Source organism: Mastigoproctus giganteus, chromosome 2 (genome assembly GCF_048544385.1).
Source record: "Mastigoproctus giganteus isolate SK-2022 chromosome 2, ASM4854438v1, whole genome shotgun sequence".
NCBI lineage: Eukaryota > Metazoa > Arthropoda > Arachnida > Uropygi > Thelyphonidae > Mastigoproctus > Mastigoproctus giganteus.
In genome coordinates, this window is record NC_143576.1 from 228,505,033 (window position 1) to 228,522,935 (window position 17,903).

At 34.8% G+C, this 17,903-nt stretch overlaps 1 protein-coding gene across 1 annotated transcript in view; it reads right to left on the reverse strand.

The window, feature by feature from the left end:
* Positions 1-606: 606 nt before the first annotated feature.
* Positions 607-17,903, reverse strand: part of LOC150090214 (uncharacterized) — a 58,410-nt gene continuing 41,113 nt past the window's right edge. Inside the window, exons 5-8 of the mRNA XM_090390207.1 lie at positions 12,644-12,812; positions 8,060-8,163; positions 3,102-3,240; positions 607-839 (exon numbers count right to left, since the gene is read on the reverse strand). Of these exons, the coding sequence (XP_090246333.1) occupies positions 607-839; positions 3,102-3,240; positions 8,060-8,163; positions 12,644-12,812 (645 nt within the window). The remainder of the gene's footprint in view (positions 840-3,101; positions 3,241-8,059; positions 8,164-12,643; positions 12,813-17,903) is intronic.

The following is a 17,903-nucleotide window of genomic DNA, read 5'->3' on the forward strand; positions in this document are numbered from 1 at the left end:
AGACAGATTTTGGGTCTGGGTCAGCTTGGCCTTCACATCCTGGGGCTGCAGACCCACCCTCACTGCACATATTCTTGTCCTATGATAAAAAGAAAACATGACAGCTAATTTTTATACAATATATATGATTTTCTTGTTATTCACATTATGTAACTTTAAGTATCTCTACTGCTTATGTCCTGCAGAAAATCCTCTAGGGAAAGTCAAGACTTCAGTCATTAAATCAACTTTTCTATGAAGTGCAGTGTTCAGTTCATTGTTATTATAAATTGCAATTTGTTTATCACTTCTGATTCACTTATATCAGAATCATGGAGGCATTTGATTTGTCCTTTGCTTATTAATATCTCAGCTTGGAAAAGGTTATACAGATTACAATGGCATGTAATTTGAAGCTTAATAGAGGGTTTTATTTATTTACTTATTATTTTTTTTTGAAAATTTGACTCTCTCTTTTTTGATTATGAATAAGGTATTTTATATATAAGGAATATAAAAATTAAAAATACATTTCAGAATTACACTGTTCATTATATGATTCAGACTATTCTGACATAAAAGCATATATGTAATTAATAGCAATTATCATAATTATCAGTATGATCTTTATCCAATAGAAGAAGCTATAACTTTACTAATAATTGGATTTGTACTTCTTACAACCATAGTCACAGTAACACCATCAGATTCAACGGATAGCTGTGCTCTCACCAAAACTTCATGTCCTCCACGGTACATTCCAGAGAGAAATAAAATATGTGAGCTTTTGTTTTCTGGTACTTTATCAGAAGATTTACATGGCTGCATTCCGAGAAAATTAGTGATATCTTTAACAGCATCTGTAAAAATAAATGAGATTTTTTCTTAAAAATACGAAATCATTTGTAAATTTAGTTTACAAATTAAAGTTTATTGAAACCTAAAAGAGGGATTACTCCACACCCAGAATATGCAATATACTGAAATAATTTGCTGATTAATGATGTTTCAGATCCAGCTTTGGTATCCAGTACCAAGTCTGAAAATTGTGGAAAGCCCTTGAAAGCAACTGTCTGTTCCTAAGCTGATGAACAAATGAATGAGGAATGAAGCCTTTTTAAACTTTTCAATGGAATATGTGGTGGATTTTCTCCCTTATTCCCCCCCCCCCCATCACACACACAACACTGCCTTTTACTATTGGGGAAAAACACAAGGGTAGTTTATGACTTTGAGGATCCTTATGATTACTCACTCATTTTTTTAAATCAGTTTTAGGTGATAGATGGTTGTTTTCTAGACACTTTCCACAATTTTCAGAGTTATAATGAATAATAAAACTGGATGAACTGGGTGCAGAATAATTCTTCCTTTCAGAGTTTGAGTAACTCCAAACTATTTAATTTGAAGTTATTCAAATCTTTAAATTTTCAAATTTAACATTAAAATCATTAACTCCAAAAGCATTTCACTGTAGAATAAGCTAAATTTTAATTTTAAATTCATAGTTTTATAGTTGCTAATTTTTACTTAATTTATTCAATGTTAATTATAACAAGTTAGTTAACCCCTTCCTGGAACATTTTTTCCTGAAAATGTGCCATAACGGATAGACTTTTTTTATTTTACAAATTAAAAGTATGCATCATGTGAATTCTCATTGTATAGTTTTTTGTGTTTCTTGTAAATTTTTTAGTAGAAAATACATGGGAATAATTAACCGATTTGTGCTAGCCTGAGTTATCTCATGTATGCCAAAAAGTTTGCAAATTATACAGATTTTTTTTAATAAATTAGCACTTGAGCTAAAAGAAAGGAACAGAAAAACACTCTTCACTGCTCATTATATAAATAAATTTAAAAAATCAAGTGGAACGCACAAGCAGTAACCTCCCACCACAAGCAATAATTGTGAACTAACTACATTCTGACACATGGCTGCCGCAAGTGGATGGAAGGCAAGTGTCGCTTACAAGCGGCAGTTCAAGAGGGTACCGAAATATTTTTCAATATAGTTTTCTAATTGGTTAATGCTTAACAGTATCCAGCACTTAGGGCAGCATATTTTATTTTGCTTACTGACGACACACAGGAACATGTGCTACTGTTCTGATACTGCTGTACAATAAGTACATTTTACTTATTGTACAGCAATATCAGAACAGCAGCATTTCATCTGAACCACTCTTGTACATAAAAATATGGCATTTTTTTCAGAAATATAAGTAAAATGAAAGCCAGTCGTCTGCTGCCAGATGTAAGAAAATCCCGAGAAATCTCTGGATTTATCTGGCTAATGCAAAATTAGCCAGATAAATGCCCAAGAAAATACGTTTCAATCCTAAATTTGGAGACATTATTGTTTGCTTCAGATATTATTGTATCCTGAGATATTTTGTGTAGTTCCAAATAACTTTTAAAACTAAAAACAAGATATCTTGGGATTTTTTTGTCTTAAGTGAAAAGTAAATATAGTTATTTCCATTTTATCTCTAATTAAATACTAAAAACTTTATTAGTATTTAATTATAACTAATAATTTATAACTTTAGAACACTTACATTCTCTAAACTTAGCAGATAAAATTAATTACAACTGTATAATATTTATTACTCTTCTCACATATATTTTTAAGTCTCTTTTTCTCTCTCTCTCTCTCTCTCTCTATATATATATATATATATATATATATATATATATATATATATATATATATATAGAGAGAGAGAGAGAGAGAGAGAGAGAGAAATAATAAGAAATAATTTTTAGAAAGAAATAATAAATAAAAAAAAAGAAAGAAAAAAGAAATAATAATTGCTGTTTTTTTTTTTTTTTTAATTTTAATGAAATTTGGAATGGCTCAACATGTATATTTAAAAGGCCCAGGCCCAAATATAAAATTTCATAAAATCTGTTCACATATATTGTAAGAGGAGAACACCATGTTTAAAAGATAATGAGATTTCTTACCATAGGTTTGAACAGAGGATTATTTATATTTTGTGTATTTCATCTGAACCACTCTTGTACATAAAAATATGGCATTTTTCAGAAAAAAATTTTAAATAATTATCATGCGTATAATTTTGACATGCAAATGAAGAATTAAGAAAACAACATACCTTCTAATGACTTCACTGTATTTAGTAAATAAGTATCTTTAAATTCATTTTTTGGTCCCATTTCATTCCACACCACTTGAAATTTGGGTGTAAAGATTTCCCTCATGTGATTGGAGATAGTCAAATCAATATCTTCAAGCTGGAAAGTATCAATTACATACAGTAAATTAATTACGGACTGCTGGATATATCACTTTCACATATCCATCAACTTTTAGAAAGTCAACAAATGTTTATGCTCACAAAAATACATTCTATCAGGAAAATCGATTTTACCAATGAAATGCACCACAACCTTTCTAAATTAATAATATAATAAAAAAAATAATTTTAATCTTTTTTAGGAATATGTAAAAAATAAACTAGTTTTGACTAAAACTGTTAGGCTCTTCATGAAAATGATAAGCAAATAGTTGTAGCATGAACAGTTTTTGTTGTTTTTTAATTTTTATTTTTGTGCAAGACATGTGAATGTACACTGAGTCAGCTTTGCATTAGCAACACCTACCTAATACCTTGTGGGGTCACCTTTTGTCCATAATACAACCCATGCACATCTTGGATAGACTCCAAAAGATGTTGAAGGGTGAATTGTGGTAGTGCTATCCATGCATTGCACCATGTCTCCAGTAGTTTCTGCATATTGTCAGGTGAATGGTCATAGTATTAAATGTCCTCTTCCAATATCTCTCAAACATGCTCAATTGAGTTAAGATTGAGTGAGTTGGATGGCCATGGGAGGAAGGAAAACTGATTGTCACATTCCTGAAACCAGTTAACAATCTACCTTGTGTCATGATGTGTTGTCTTATTAATAAACACTGGAGTTGTCTGGATGCACTGCCATCAAGAAGGGGTGTACTCAGTCAGCAACAACAGAAAGGCAGGTGTTACCATTGAGCTGTTGATTAGCAGTGATCAGGGGACTCAGGGAATGTTAAAAAAACAAACTCCAAACCATCACCTCCAGCCACCCAAACACCAACAGTGCCCATATCATGACCCCATTTTGCTTTATCCAAATACAGATATGCCCATCAGCATGATAGAGTTGAAAATAGGATTCATCAGATCAGGCGACAGTTTCCAAGTCAGTAGTCCAGTGTTGGTATTGACATGCCCATGCAAGGTGCAGTTTCTTGTATCTTGCAGTGGGCATTGGTACCCAGGATGGCCGTTGACTGCTAAAGCCTATACAAGCTACGTCATCATGTGACTATTAGTCTTAGGATCATATGGATATTTGCATATTCCATGTGGAGAGAGAGAGAGAGAGAGAGAGAGAGAGAGAGAGAGAGAGAGAGAGAGAGAGAGAGAGAGAGAGAGTAGTGTCCTTATTATGAGATATTACTTATTGTTTAATATTTGTAATTCGTGCAAAAAAAGGTGCCATTTTTGCATTATTAATTTCAGCAAATTTCATTACTAAGTGCAAACTACTTTTATTAATAATATCATGTGAGCCAGTGACCATTTGATGTTACTTTAGAACAGCTAAATAATAAAGATGAAATGCCAAATTTCTGAATAGAGCTGAAAATAAAAAAATATTTTTTTGATTACTGCTAAAATAATGTTTGATTAGAGTTGCAAAATTTTACCTTGTATGTGTGGAATAAACAAATAAGTTGCTATTTACAGAAAAACAATTAAACAAGGAAACTGGTTTAAAGGAAAATATTACATGAAAAATGTGGCAATTTTTAAATATTTTTCCAAGGTAGTAGACTACAAAAGCAGAGAATAAATAGGCCAGCTGGACTTAAAAATAGGAAAAAAACACTGCAGGTGTCAGATTTATGCATTACATTCTATTAATAATTTACAAATGCCAATTTCTTTCTGTTTTACATATTTTGTAGACTATGTCATTGTTATTATGTACAATGTATAAACTCATTTATTTTGCAAGCTATTCAATACTAGTTCACAGAATGTAACTTAATGATTCGCTAGTATGTACAGTTTTTAAGCGACTCGATTTAAGTGATGAAAACCCTATATTAAAAATTTTGGACAATCATAACACCCATACTGGAGACAGTATTCTAATCCATGATCTTTATTTCTTAGGTAAGTATACTACTCACCAGACCAATCCAGAAGTATTAACATTTTAGTGTAATGCTACCAACTATCGTTCTGTGGATATTAGAGAGATTAGACTACCATATTATTTAATAAAAATAACAGATAAATATATCTCTGAACACTTGGACTATATACAGTACATAGATCTCAAAAAAACAGAATTTTCAAAAATCAAGCATGTGCTGGGTCCAACGTCCCAGATTTATGAGGTTTTACTATATATATGAAATAAAGCATAACAAAAAAAAAAAACATCAATTTTCAGGATGCTGGAACAGTTCAATTCGAACATGGAAGTATGTGATAAAATTTTAATATCATTAATCTTCAAAGGACGGTTTACTACACTGTGTATGTGCCAGGCTGCAACTCAATTCTGCAGATTATTCCCGTTCCCTGTAGTGCTGAAGTACTGCCCTGCTATCCCAGAGGCAGATAAAACAAGACAACTGAGCAAAACCACTTTGCAAACCCAGAAGGAACATCAGCATTTTTCAGTCCCCATAGATATCCCATTTATATTGGTCATATCTGATCTTCTCTAACACATGTCCACATTCCCAAAGCAATATTAAACAGAGTACACAACAGGAATCAATGGATGTATATTCCCATTGTGAAGTAACACAACTTTCAAACTTTTACTTGAACCGTGTACGAAAAGACTCCAATCCTCTGTATTGTTATTAATACCAATTTCTTCATAAAGACTGATTAAATGAAAACAGAAGTACAGAGATACCACAACTGGGTAAAAGCATGCATAAGTGACATGTCTTTTTTTCTATATGTGGAAGCCTTACAGCTAGGATTGTAGATCCTATTCTTTTAAACAAGATGTCAGGAGCTCTGCTGGATTTCATTAGACCCAAGTCCCTCACTAAGTCGTTCAATTCTTGCTGATTAGGGAAATATGGAGCTTTACACGAACAAGCTTCTGAGGTGTAATTCCAATTATCCTGTTCACTAGTTTCATCATCCAATTCTGAAGACTCTTCTCTGGAAGGTGAACTGGGAACTGGCAGATCTAAACTGTGTGGCTTCAAAGCAATAGATGATGTTTGGGTTGTTGTAGTAACATTTTAGGAGCATCAGTGACTAAGGCCATATTGCTCCGTGCATATTGTCTATAAAATTGCATATTCTAAGGTAGATTTTCTGTTTGCTGGAGCAAAACCAGAGTTTCTGGGAGAAAAACCATACCATGCTACCCTCCCCTGAGACTGGTCTTTTCCAACCAGTGTGGATAGGATGGCAATCCTGCCAACTGTGCTACCTACGATGGCATGATGTTTGGGATATACTACAGTAAGAGTGTCAAACTTTTAGCTTATTCCTTCATATTATGCAGTCTGTGGACAAATAAGCGGTCCTAAGATTAATCATCAAATTCTAAAGGTTCTTCTCTGGATTAGGAATTGGAAGACCTTTATTGCATAACACTGAAGCAACAGAGGATGGTATGCTAGATAGACTGCAGCAGGGGGCACCTCCGTAGCCAGGTGGGCAGGAGCAGCAGTGCGTAGCACACGCTTCTTGAATAGACCGGGGTTCAAGCCCATGACCACCAAATACGGAGGATATGGAAAGGTCAGGGAATAACCACTGCATATCCCTGGAGTAATATTGCCTTAGTTGCTAATGATCCTAAAAACCAAATAACAAACAAACTGCAGCAGGGATGTCCAACACTATGAAGGAATGGGCCATGTAGCCCATTCCTTCACATTATATATCTCCTGAGTTTAAAGCAAACATGTGACAAATTATAGTTTCACAATGACTTTTGAATATATCCATTTTTAGTAACATTAAATTTTTTGGTATCATTTTCATACGATGGTTTATGTATTTTCCTCAATATTTAACAATATTTTACAACCACATAATAAGAATATTATTACTGCCACGTAATAATAACGTTTGTTTTTTTGTACTTAATAAATTAGGTATAAAAATTAATATAGACCAATAACAAAAATTAAATTATACTTCGAAAAATGCATAATTAGTGGTAAATAACTGTTCTTGTGGCCTTCTACCTGCAAAGAACCCGTGTGGCCCATGACCAGCACTTTATCTGTTTCGGTGCCTAGCCAAAAAACATTGGATAACACAGCATTATGGCTTTTCTATCTGTACACTTTTTAAACTTTGGTATATCCATCATACAAAATTAACAGTTAACATGATTGTTTGTGGGCTATCTCCTTAATCAAGGTGTGGCAAAAGGCATAAACTTTTGCCATACCACAAAACCATCCCTGTAATGTTTCCCTGCTACTACCACTGCAGAAATGAGGTGCCCATAGACATTCCAAAGGTTTCATGTACACTACAAAACTTGATGCCACCAATAACTTCACTTGCTTAGGACCTATATAATAACCACAAACATAGCAGAATGAGTCTGGAGATAACTCCAGATTCATTCATTTCATAGCCACAGAAAACTGCAAAAAAACTTATACAAATATTACAGGTTCTTATATATTAAAACTATTGGTACACACACTTATGTAATACATATAAATGTTGTAAAAACATAAATAATTGCACCCAAAATATTGACACTAGGGAAAAAAAAAAAAAAAAAATCAATGACATTGTTGGATTCAGCACACAAAATATATATAAGACAGTTAAATATAAACAAACTTTTTACATTACACAGTGTTATGCAAACTACACAGTAGAATAGAAAACTATGGTATGAGATGCTGACACTATTAATAAATGAAACTCTTGTTAATACAAATTCCAAGTTATCATTCTCTTCAGTTTTGTAATAATAAGATTTTACTACAGTATTAAGCACATTATAAGTGTAGCAATTACAGAAGAAATTATTCAGCAGAAATACAAACCTCATATTCATCTTCATAAACCATGAAACCAATATCTGACATTCCAATCCTTGGGCTATAGTCTTTAACCAAACATTTCAAAGTATTAGTAAATGTACCTGAAACTGAAAAGAATAACATTCTGAATGACAGATGGTAAATTGCAAAACTATATTCATTAATACTAACTGTTAAATAATTTTTCTGCAAGGTTCATATCACATTTTACATGCAATACTGTTCAAAAGCATGCAGAATATCATATTGTAGAAAGAACACCGCATTTAATTCTACACCAAATTAAATTCAATGTGAAATTCTACTACATATGATATTTGATCAGAAATCAATGTTACAATGGTCTTTATCCACAGGGGTGTGTGTGTGTGTGTGTGTGTGTGTGTGTGTGTGTGTGTGTGTGTGTGTGTGTGTGTGTGTGTGTGTGTGTGTGTGTGTGTCACTTACAATGACAGTCTAAAATGAAAACTAAACCTTAATAAATTAAACTGTTAAAATTTAAATGAAAATGTTTTATCAACAGAATTTATCACCAAATTATGAATCATCAAAAATGAATTGCAAAAAGAAACATATTATTGATGCTTCACCATCAATTCTTACTTTAACACTAGCATAGATTTCTTACTTGGGAGTTTGCCATTAATGTGATAATACCAGATTTTGTGCAGCATATCAGATGCAGGAACTTTTGGAAAATTTTGGCTGGAATATCCCGAAACATTACCACATAGCCCTGACCTCCTGCTCAACTAGATTTTCCCTTGTTCTTATATTTATAAAACCATCTTTTGGGGCAATGATTTGAAAGAGATGTCAACATTTAGTGAGAAATTTGTGACTAGCAATACACATAAGTCTGAATTTTCTTTAAAACTTTAATGCCACTACCATGAATAATTTGATTAAATGGTTGGAAAGGTTTAGCAGTGGCAGAAGAAATGTATTGCCTCAGGTGAGGTATACCTGTGGAGATGTTAGGTGTTCAGTCCTGCCCGGAAGGTGGGAGTGGGCTAGTGAGGCAACAGATTGCAGCAGAGCAGAGAAGAATCTATGATGAGCTTGAAAAATATTTGGCAAACTCATTGGAACGGCTCTGAGAAAGGCAGAGAAACATTTTTATTCTTGCCCTCCATCTTTACTGTGAATTACAGGACTAGACCCTGGTTGCAGTTCAGTTTGTATGCCTGTTTCCTGCTGACGGGGCACAGCCTAATGTCTAAGCTAAATCAATTCAGCTTGGTCCCTTCTGGCTTGAGATAGAGACTGGCATTCATGTCATGCTTCACTGTCCATATTATGTTGAATTGCAAAGTGAGATTGAGAGAGGGGTCTGTATCCTAGATAGAGACAATTTACCAATTTTATTTGTAAATCGTTATAATTTTACACTTTTTTGTTGTTATGTGCAAAATGTTTTTAAGAGAAGATTCCAGTTACTGGACCAAGAAGAGTATGGTGTACATGTATGAGGTTCAGAATGGAAACTGGTGGCACTTTTTGTACTGATAGACTTGTTTTTGTTTTATACATGTTGAGATCGCTCAAACAAATTTTTAAATAGACTGACAAATGATTAATTGAAATTAATATTGTGAATATTGTTTAATGCTTTATGGAAATTTTAAATTTTGTAATTGTTTTTTTAGTGCATATGGGCTTATTGCCCTGGAGGCACAATAAATAAAATATGAATAATAATAATAATAAATGCAAATAGTGGCAGAAGAAATGTCATTGTTGAAGGTCATTCAAGCAGCTCAACAGCTTCAACAATATTAAAAAATGCTGATTGAGTTAATGTCAGTTCTAAACCTTTCCATCCATTCACGACCTTCTCTAATGAATGCACTTTCTCCATATTGTGCTGACTGATCCTGGGAAGGTTTAACTCCCTTCTGAACACAAAAATCTGATCACAGCATATTGTTCACTAATGGTGCAAGTGAAGTCAACGTGATTACACATGATGACTACATATCAACTATACAAAATAGACTGAATTTAGGCAACTGGCAATGAACATGTAGACATTTATAACAGTCAGTATAATAAATTTGGGAGCATATTTTGACATGGAATATTAGTTTTACACACAAATTGCCTTTACTTTTTTGATTTACCCTTGTACAGTGTTTTTTGCATCACATTAGTATCAAAAATCATGCAGATAAAATTAAGAAAAATTATCATTGGATTTGTTTTCAGCCACAACCACCTCTTTTATCCAACAATATAATTCAGTGTGAATATACTGCATTTCATTAGTCAACAAGAATACAGCTGATTTTTCCATATATTCAACAAATCATTGAAAGTGGCTGTTCCATTTAGTTTATTCTATAACTCTATGGAAGCGGCCTCCATAGCCGAGTGGTTCAGAGCAGGAGTGCAGTAGCACACGCTCTTTGAGTAGACGAGGGTTCAAGCCCCTGACTGCTAAATACAGTCGATCTGCCAAGCCACACTGGACCAGCATGGCAGATTATGGTCCATTTCTCTCAGCATGAGTTGTTGAGGAGGCTTCCATCCTGCAGTGGGTATAATGGCTGCAGTTTACCTTTATGGCTTCTTATGATGCACATACAAATTTAAGCAGGAAAATTTGAATATTCAAACATTCTATACATTAAACTTACAATTAATTGATCATTTACCACTCTCTCAAATTTATAATTTCAGAATTGTCCAATTTAGTCTATTTTTTGTATATTGTTTACATAAAGGACAAACAGATTCTTCTTTTTTACTGTGCTACTTGTCCCAAGTATCTTTTGTAAACAAATATAACTACTGCAAGTATCAATATGTACAGACTGTATCACCTCTGATAGCATATCTTGGAAGTTAGCAGCACTTTACTCCACATCTATGACAGCAAAAAAACTAAACTGTAATGTTGGAGTGCATAAACAATTAGCAATAGGCCCATTCAAGGTTATAACATATACAAAGTGAAATCAAGGACAAATCAGACCAAACAGCTGGGCAGTGAAAAGATAACAGCATGCCTAAATGCTAATGTCATTAGTTTGTCATATAGCAGCATAACAACATGCATATTAACCTGCCATATGCACAAAATAACATTTATTGTAACAATAATCACAAAATAACTGTTAGGATGACAAACTCAAAATAATCACCATCTGTCAAATTCAAACTTGAGCTAACAGAATGGGTTTGTGGCAGATGGCAGCATCAGGTGGTGCTGTTGGAAGTATGAATCCATTCATCAATGTCTTGCAGATGCAGAAGAGGTGTAGCATACATCATGAATTTTGTATATTCTCAAAGAGGTATCAAGCTGGATCATCTAGGTGGCCATGATATGGGGCCAGTATGTTTAATCTACTGGTGTCAGAAGTTTCTTTGTGCCACAAATAGCCTGTTGTAGGCATTGTAAATAGAGAATTCTTCTAAACTGTTGACACTTTGCCAACTTTATAAGTGGCACTTTTTTGAGTTGTCCATCATAATTATGGAGTTAGTGCTGCTAACCTTCAAGATATGCCACCAAGAGAATTGCAATCTAACTTATTGAATAGTTTAGATTGCACTTCCTTTATCAATAGGTACCTATGCACCCTCAGTGTAAGAATGAACAACCCTGAGGATGCTAGTTATCAATGATGAAAGGACAATAATTTCTGAAACTGTCTAGATGTGTAATGGCATTCATTGAAAATAAACAGCAACATACCTCTCTTCGTGAGGAAGTGCTATTTATGAGTATTTGAAGGATAAGAGTAACATACTGTGATGTGCTTCACAGTATGAGATATACCAGTATGACACTTTTAGTTTGAGAAATAATGCTCACACTGCTTTCATTTTTCTATCTATACTGCTGGAAGACAATGTTGCTCCTCCTGTTACAGTGATAGAGCTTGGGCTATAAGAAATGACTACATTATCCATAAGTCTACCTAAAGTGACTAATATAATTTTTAATCAAATAACATCACCCAGTAGGTGAATTTATTATTCTTTAAAAACTCGAAGGATAAAGCATTGAATGGTTTGAGCATGCTCAATGCTGATGGGATTCTTCCTCTCGCTTAGAATAATCACCTGAGAGGGCATAAATTCAAATTGAGGAAAGACAGATGTAGGATAGACGTGCGGAAATTTGCCTTTAGCCAGCGAGTGGTTGGTTGGTGGAACAGACTTCCATCCCTTGTCGTGGAAGTTGATAGCCTAAATAAGTTTAAGGCTCAGCTGGATAGGTATTTTGAACGAACAGAGGGGTGAAGTGGAAGTGGTTTTTTTTTTTTTTTTTTTGGCTGATGCTGCATAAGCTTGCTTTCTTGCATAAAATGCCTCTACTAATGCTAATGCTAACAACAGGTAGCCTTGACAGATAGATAACACAGTGTAAGCATTATTTCTCAAACTATTTCAATACATGCAATGAAATAGCACCTCACTTCTTTACTTAATAAATGATGATTTTATGTGCTAATTTCAGTTTTCCATTACAGCTACATATTGACTGATACATATGCACTACTTATAAAATTATTACATGCCTTTGCAGTTTGAAACTTTATAGTGCTAAATTTACACATATCTTAAAACACTTACCAATTAGTGGGTCATCAGGTAACTTCACATAAGTATATGTGGTATCCTGTTTATTGTACTGAAGTGTCGAACAGGGAATAGCATGTGAAAGTTCAAAGCTGTCACTTGTAGTTACTTGTACTTGCACACTTTCTAGGATATGATTTTTCTGTGTATTTATGCAATCAAACTGCAAACCAGAAAAGTAATATTAACTTATCAGCATTAAAAAAAAATTTATAAGATTATAAGTTATGCACCTTAATCAAAATAATTTAATACAGTGAAAGAAACTTAACAAAAGAGAAAAATATCATTATAAAATTTATTAAGTGGTACAATATAATGGTATAATCTCCTAAATATCCCTTCTAGATTTTAAAATTACAATCACTGACTGCTGCACTGTATAGATGGTTTAATTCTTAAATCTGAAGAACTTAGTATATATATATATATATATATATATATATATATATACAGAAAAGTTACTAAATGCCATTATCAAGACAGAAAAGACACTTTTTCATGTGCAATAACAAATAAATTTATTAAATTTGGATAACTGCACCATAGACATAAGTTATGGACCATTCTTCAGTTTGTTTATTGGTGGCAAAAAATACAAATGAAAGATCTAAACCAAATAACTTACATGTTCTGTTGCCTGTTTATCATACAGTCCATCAAAAGGTCAGTCCATACTGAAGTCTGCTGGAGGAAAGAATGAATTTCTGTTGGAAGAAACGAATATCTAGTATATGCACAATATGCCAAGTGGTGGCTATGTCTTGTATCATGGACAAGGTTTCAGACATATGACTGATTTAATCATGTGACAGTCACTGTGTTACAGAACTCAAGTTCTACTGTAAAATTATGGGAAACTCTCACCTAATAATTTAAAGCCAAACTGTGTAATTTATAAAATTTTTCACTGTTAGTGTGAAATGCATATTGCACATAGCTTTGTAACGGAAATGAACAATTAGACTCTTAGTTTTGTAGAGCATGAATCAAACTAAATACTGTAGCTCCAGGCTGTTAAGGGATTTCTCAGATGTGACTGGCAGAGCAGTGAGCAGACAGAGAAAAACATGGGGGGGGGGAGAAAGTGTGTGTGTGTGTGTGTGTATTATGAAAGGCCATATAAGTATGCATTGTGTTTGGCAATGTGTTTAACTATAAACTGAATTTCAGTTTATAGAAACTGCAAATTAATACAGTGTGTATATTAAACTTGATATCACCAGAAGAAATGGAAACTGTTCATTGGTAAAGACAAAGGAAATTTATTCAATGCTTTCATTCATGTAATTTATCAAATGACATTATCCAATAAAACAAGAAGATCCCATGTGTTCCATTGTTGTCTTGCAACAATGGAACATGAAATCAAGCTAAAGAAAAAGCCTGATACACAAATGCAAATTTAAATTAAATTAAATTTTTTTATTACATAAAAGTTTGGGACATAAGGTACAAAGAACTGTTTTCCTGTTTTATGAATTTTGAATATAATGGGGAGAAAGAAGGATTTTATGAATTGCAAAACATTGGAATAAAGTGTTTAAACCAGTGGAAAGCTCTAAGATTTGCTACAGTAATTCTGCATTCTAAACTGTTCTAGTGTTTACTTATCTTGAAAGTTAAAAGTCTCCTCCTGATTTTAATCTTAGTCAAAATAATTATTGGAACTACAAAAATAATTTGTACATACTCAATTAAATTTAAAGAAAACAACTTGTTTAGAAACCAAGGTGGCCATTTTAACACTTCTTTACCTAATCTTATATAATGTATATTACAAATACAGCTAATCTTATACAAAGTATAATCCACTTCCTCTTTAAGTACTTTTAGTCCGTGATATTATAGTGCATATGCTAAGGAATGACTACAATTACATTGGTTGTCCAGGTTCTGCTGTTTCCAAAATTCAGTGTTTATGGGTTACACCCATACAAACTCTTTTTTATCTATTATGTATAATTTTTTACAAACAATATGGATGTTTCTAACACACATTCCATGTATATACAATATACTACTTCCCTTGTGACTGACAGGTATAGATGCATCCAGATGTGATTAAACATGTCAAGACCCAAGTTAGGTATCTATATACACTGTTCTACAATTAATATCCAGACACCTGTATATCTACAAATAATCTTTATTTAAGGGAAACTAATGTCTGCTGAAACCTTTAGACTTTATGACAGTCTCCACAGAACACGCACCACCAGTTTTTTGTAAATGTCATGTTCGGGAGGCAACTAGAGGGAGTAATACTCTTGATTTGATTATCAGCAGTGATTCTTCATGCATTAAGAATCTGCAGATAAATGAACCACTAGGTGGCAGTGATCACAGTGTGCTGAAGTGGGATTTACTCAAAGAGGTAACTACCATTAGGGGTAAAGGGAAGGGTTATTGCTTCCGTAAAGGCGACTATGATGGACTGAGACAGTATTTAAATTCTATACAGTGGGACCAACTGATGATGTTACCAACAGCAAATTCAAAATGGGAAGCATTCAAAGAACTTATCTTGGAAGCTACTAGGCTTTACATACCAACTAAGAAATATTGTTCAAGGTTTAGGCCAAAATGGATGTCAGATGAACTAATGAGGCATATGGCAGAGAAGAAAAATGCATGGGATACATACAAATTAACACATGACACAGAAGCCTATGATAGATACAAGTTGATATGCAACCAAGTTACAAAGGAGGTTAGGCAGGCGAAGGCAGATTACGAGAAATCCTTGGCAAGGGATGCAAAGAAAAACAGCAAAGAGTTCTTTACTTATGTAAACTCTAGAAGGAAGGGGGTGAATCAGATTGGTCCACTTGATATTGATGGGTCAAGTGTTGATGATCCTGCTCAGGTAGCTAACAAACTAAATGAATATTTTGCATCGACATTCACACATGAGGAGTTATTCAGCGAGGGGAATGCCAGAGGTGTATTCAACTCTAGCAGTAAGCTACAGAATCTTGAAATAACTGGGAGTAAAGTGGAGGAGAAACTGTTGAAGATAAACACAAGAAAGGCACCCGGGGTGGATGGGATCTATCCAGTTATATTAAAGGAGGCAGCAAAGGAAGTAAGCAAACCCTTAGCCATAATTATGAGAGCTTCCTTGGACTCAGGGGAGGTACCCATAGACTGGAAATGTGCAAATGTGACCCCAATTCACAAAGGAGGATCAAAGGCTGACACAAGTAATTATAGACCTGTGAGCTTAACTTCTGTTCCAGGAAAATTAATGGAGGCACTGGTTAAAGAAGCACTGCAGGATCATTTAGACAAGACTTCAGTTATAGCTCAGACACAGCATGGTTTTGTTAAGGGGAAGTCTTGCCTGACCAACTTGATTGGATACTATGATGCAGTCACAAAAGAACTGGATGCAGAGAATAACTTTGATATTATATACTTGGATCTTAGAAAGGCTTTTGATACTGTTGCACATGGAAGACTGCTACACAAATTGGAGCAGTGTGACATTGGAGGCAAATTGCTGCTATGGATAAAGGGGTGGTTGAGGGGAAGAAGACAGAGAGTGGTAATCAATGGACACTGCTCATCGTGGACTGATGTTATTAGTGGAGTCCCTCAGGGCTCAGTGTTGGGTCCATTATTGTTTTCTGTATTTATAAATGATATTGATGATGGTATATCGGGCTTAATGTCCAAGTTTGCAGACGATACAAAGGTTGGCAGGGTTGTCAAGGACACTACTGACACTATGCTGCTGCAACAGGATCTGGAAAGGTTGAGCAGATGGGCTGAGAGGTGGCAAATGAAGTTTAACATTGATAAATGTAAAGTACTACACATGGGAAACAGCAACCCCAGAGCAACGTATCAACTCTGTGGTACTACACTGACAGTGGTAGAGAATGAAAGGGACTTGGGGGTGGTTGTGCAGGCAGATATGAAGTTCTCTGAGCAGTGCAGAAGGGCTGCAAGAGTAGCTCATGGAGTATTGTCAATGATATACAGGAATTTTTCCAGCAGGGATAAGGAGGTGATTATTCCATTGTATAAGGCGATGGTCAGGCCACACCTAGAGTACTGTATACAGGTCTGGAGGCCTCATTTCAAGAAGGATGTAGAACTGCTGGAACGAGTACAGAGAAGGGCAACAAGATTCGTGAATGGAACAAAGGGGTGCTCTTACGAAGAAAGGCTTAAGTTTTGCAAATTACAGTGTCTGGAGACTAGGCACCAGCGAGGTGATCTGATAGAGGTGTATAAAGCCTTGAATGGTTTAAGCATGCTCAATGCTGATGGGATTCTTCCTCTAGCTCAGAAAAATCACCTGAGAGGGCATAAATTCAAATTGAGGAAAGACAGATGTAGGATAGACGTGCGGAAATTTGCCTTTAGCCAGCGGGTGGTTGGTTGGTGGAACAGACTTCCATCCCTTGTGGTGGAGGTTGATAGCCTAAATAAGTTTAAGGCTCAGCTGGACAGGTATTTTGAACGAACAGAGGGGTGAAGTGGAAGTGGGTTTTTTTTTTTTTTTTTTTGGCTGATGCTGCATAAGCTTGCTTTCTTGCATCAAATGCCTCTACTAATGCTAATGCTAATGCTATGTCCTCCAATATTTTCCACCATTTGGCCTTCAAAGCAATGACCAGCACAGCTCTATTTTTTAAGCAGTCTCTCCTCACAAGCACCCAACAACCCAATTCATCCCAAAAGTTCTCTCCACAGGATTGAGGTCAGGGCTCTGCACTGGCCAGTCCAACTTTTCAAACCAGTCTGTCACAATGAGACCAGTATGACATGGAACATTATTCTGCTGATACAGGTATGGGGCCCTCCCTAATATGCTGCTACAATGCAGATAATGTATTATTATCCAGGAAGTCCAGAGAGATCTCAGCATTCATAGTTTTGTCCAAAATAATCAATGATCCAAGGCCAAGCCATGAAAACTAGCCCCAGACTATCGTGCTGCCTGCACCAAAATTTCAATGTCAGGATGATAGTTGGGCAGGTAGCTTTCTCCGGGCATCCACCACACCCAGGCATGATCATGAGACTGGTAGACAGATACCATGACTTACTATTCCAAAGCACAGCTTTTCATAGGTTTACAGTCCAAGAATGGTGGACCTTATACCAAGCTACACCAGCATTTGACATTAGTCAGGGTAATTAGTGGATTGTGGACAGCTGCACAACCATGGTAATCCATATCATACAGCATCCTATGCACTGGGCTAGTGTTGACATGTGTCTCATTCATCTCATTGAG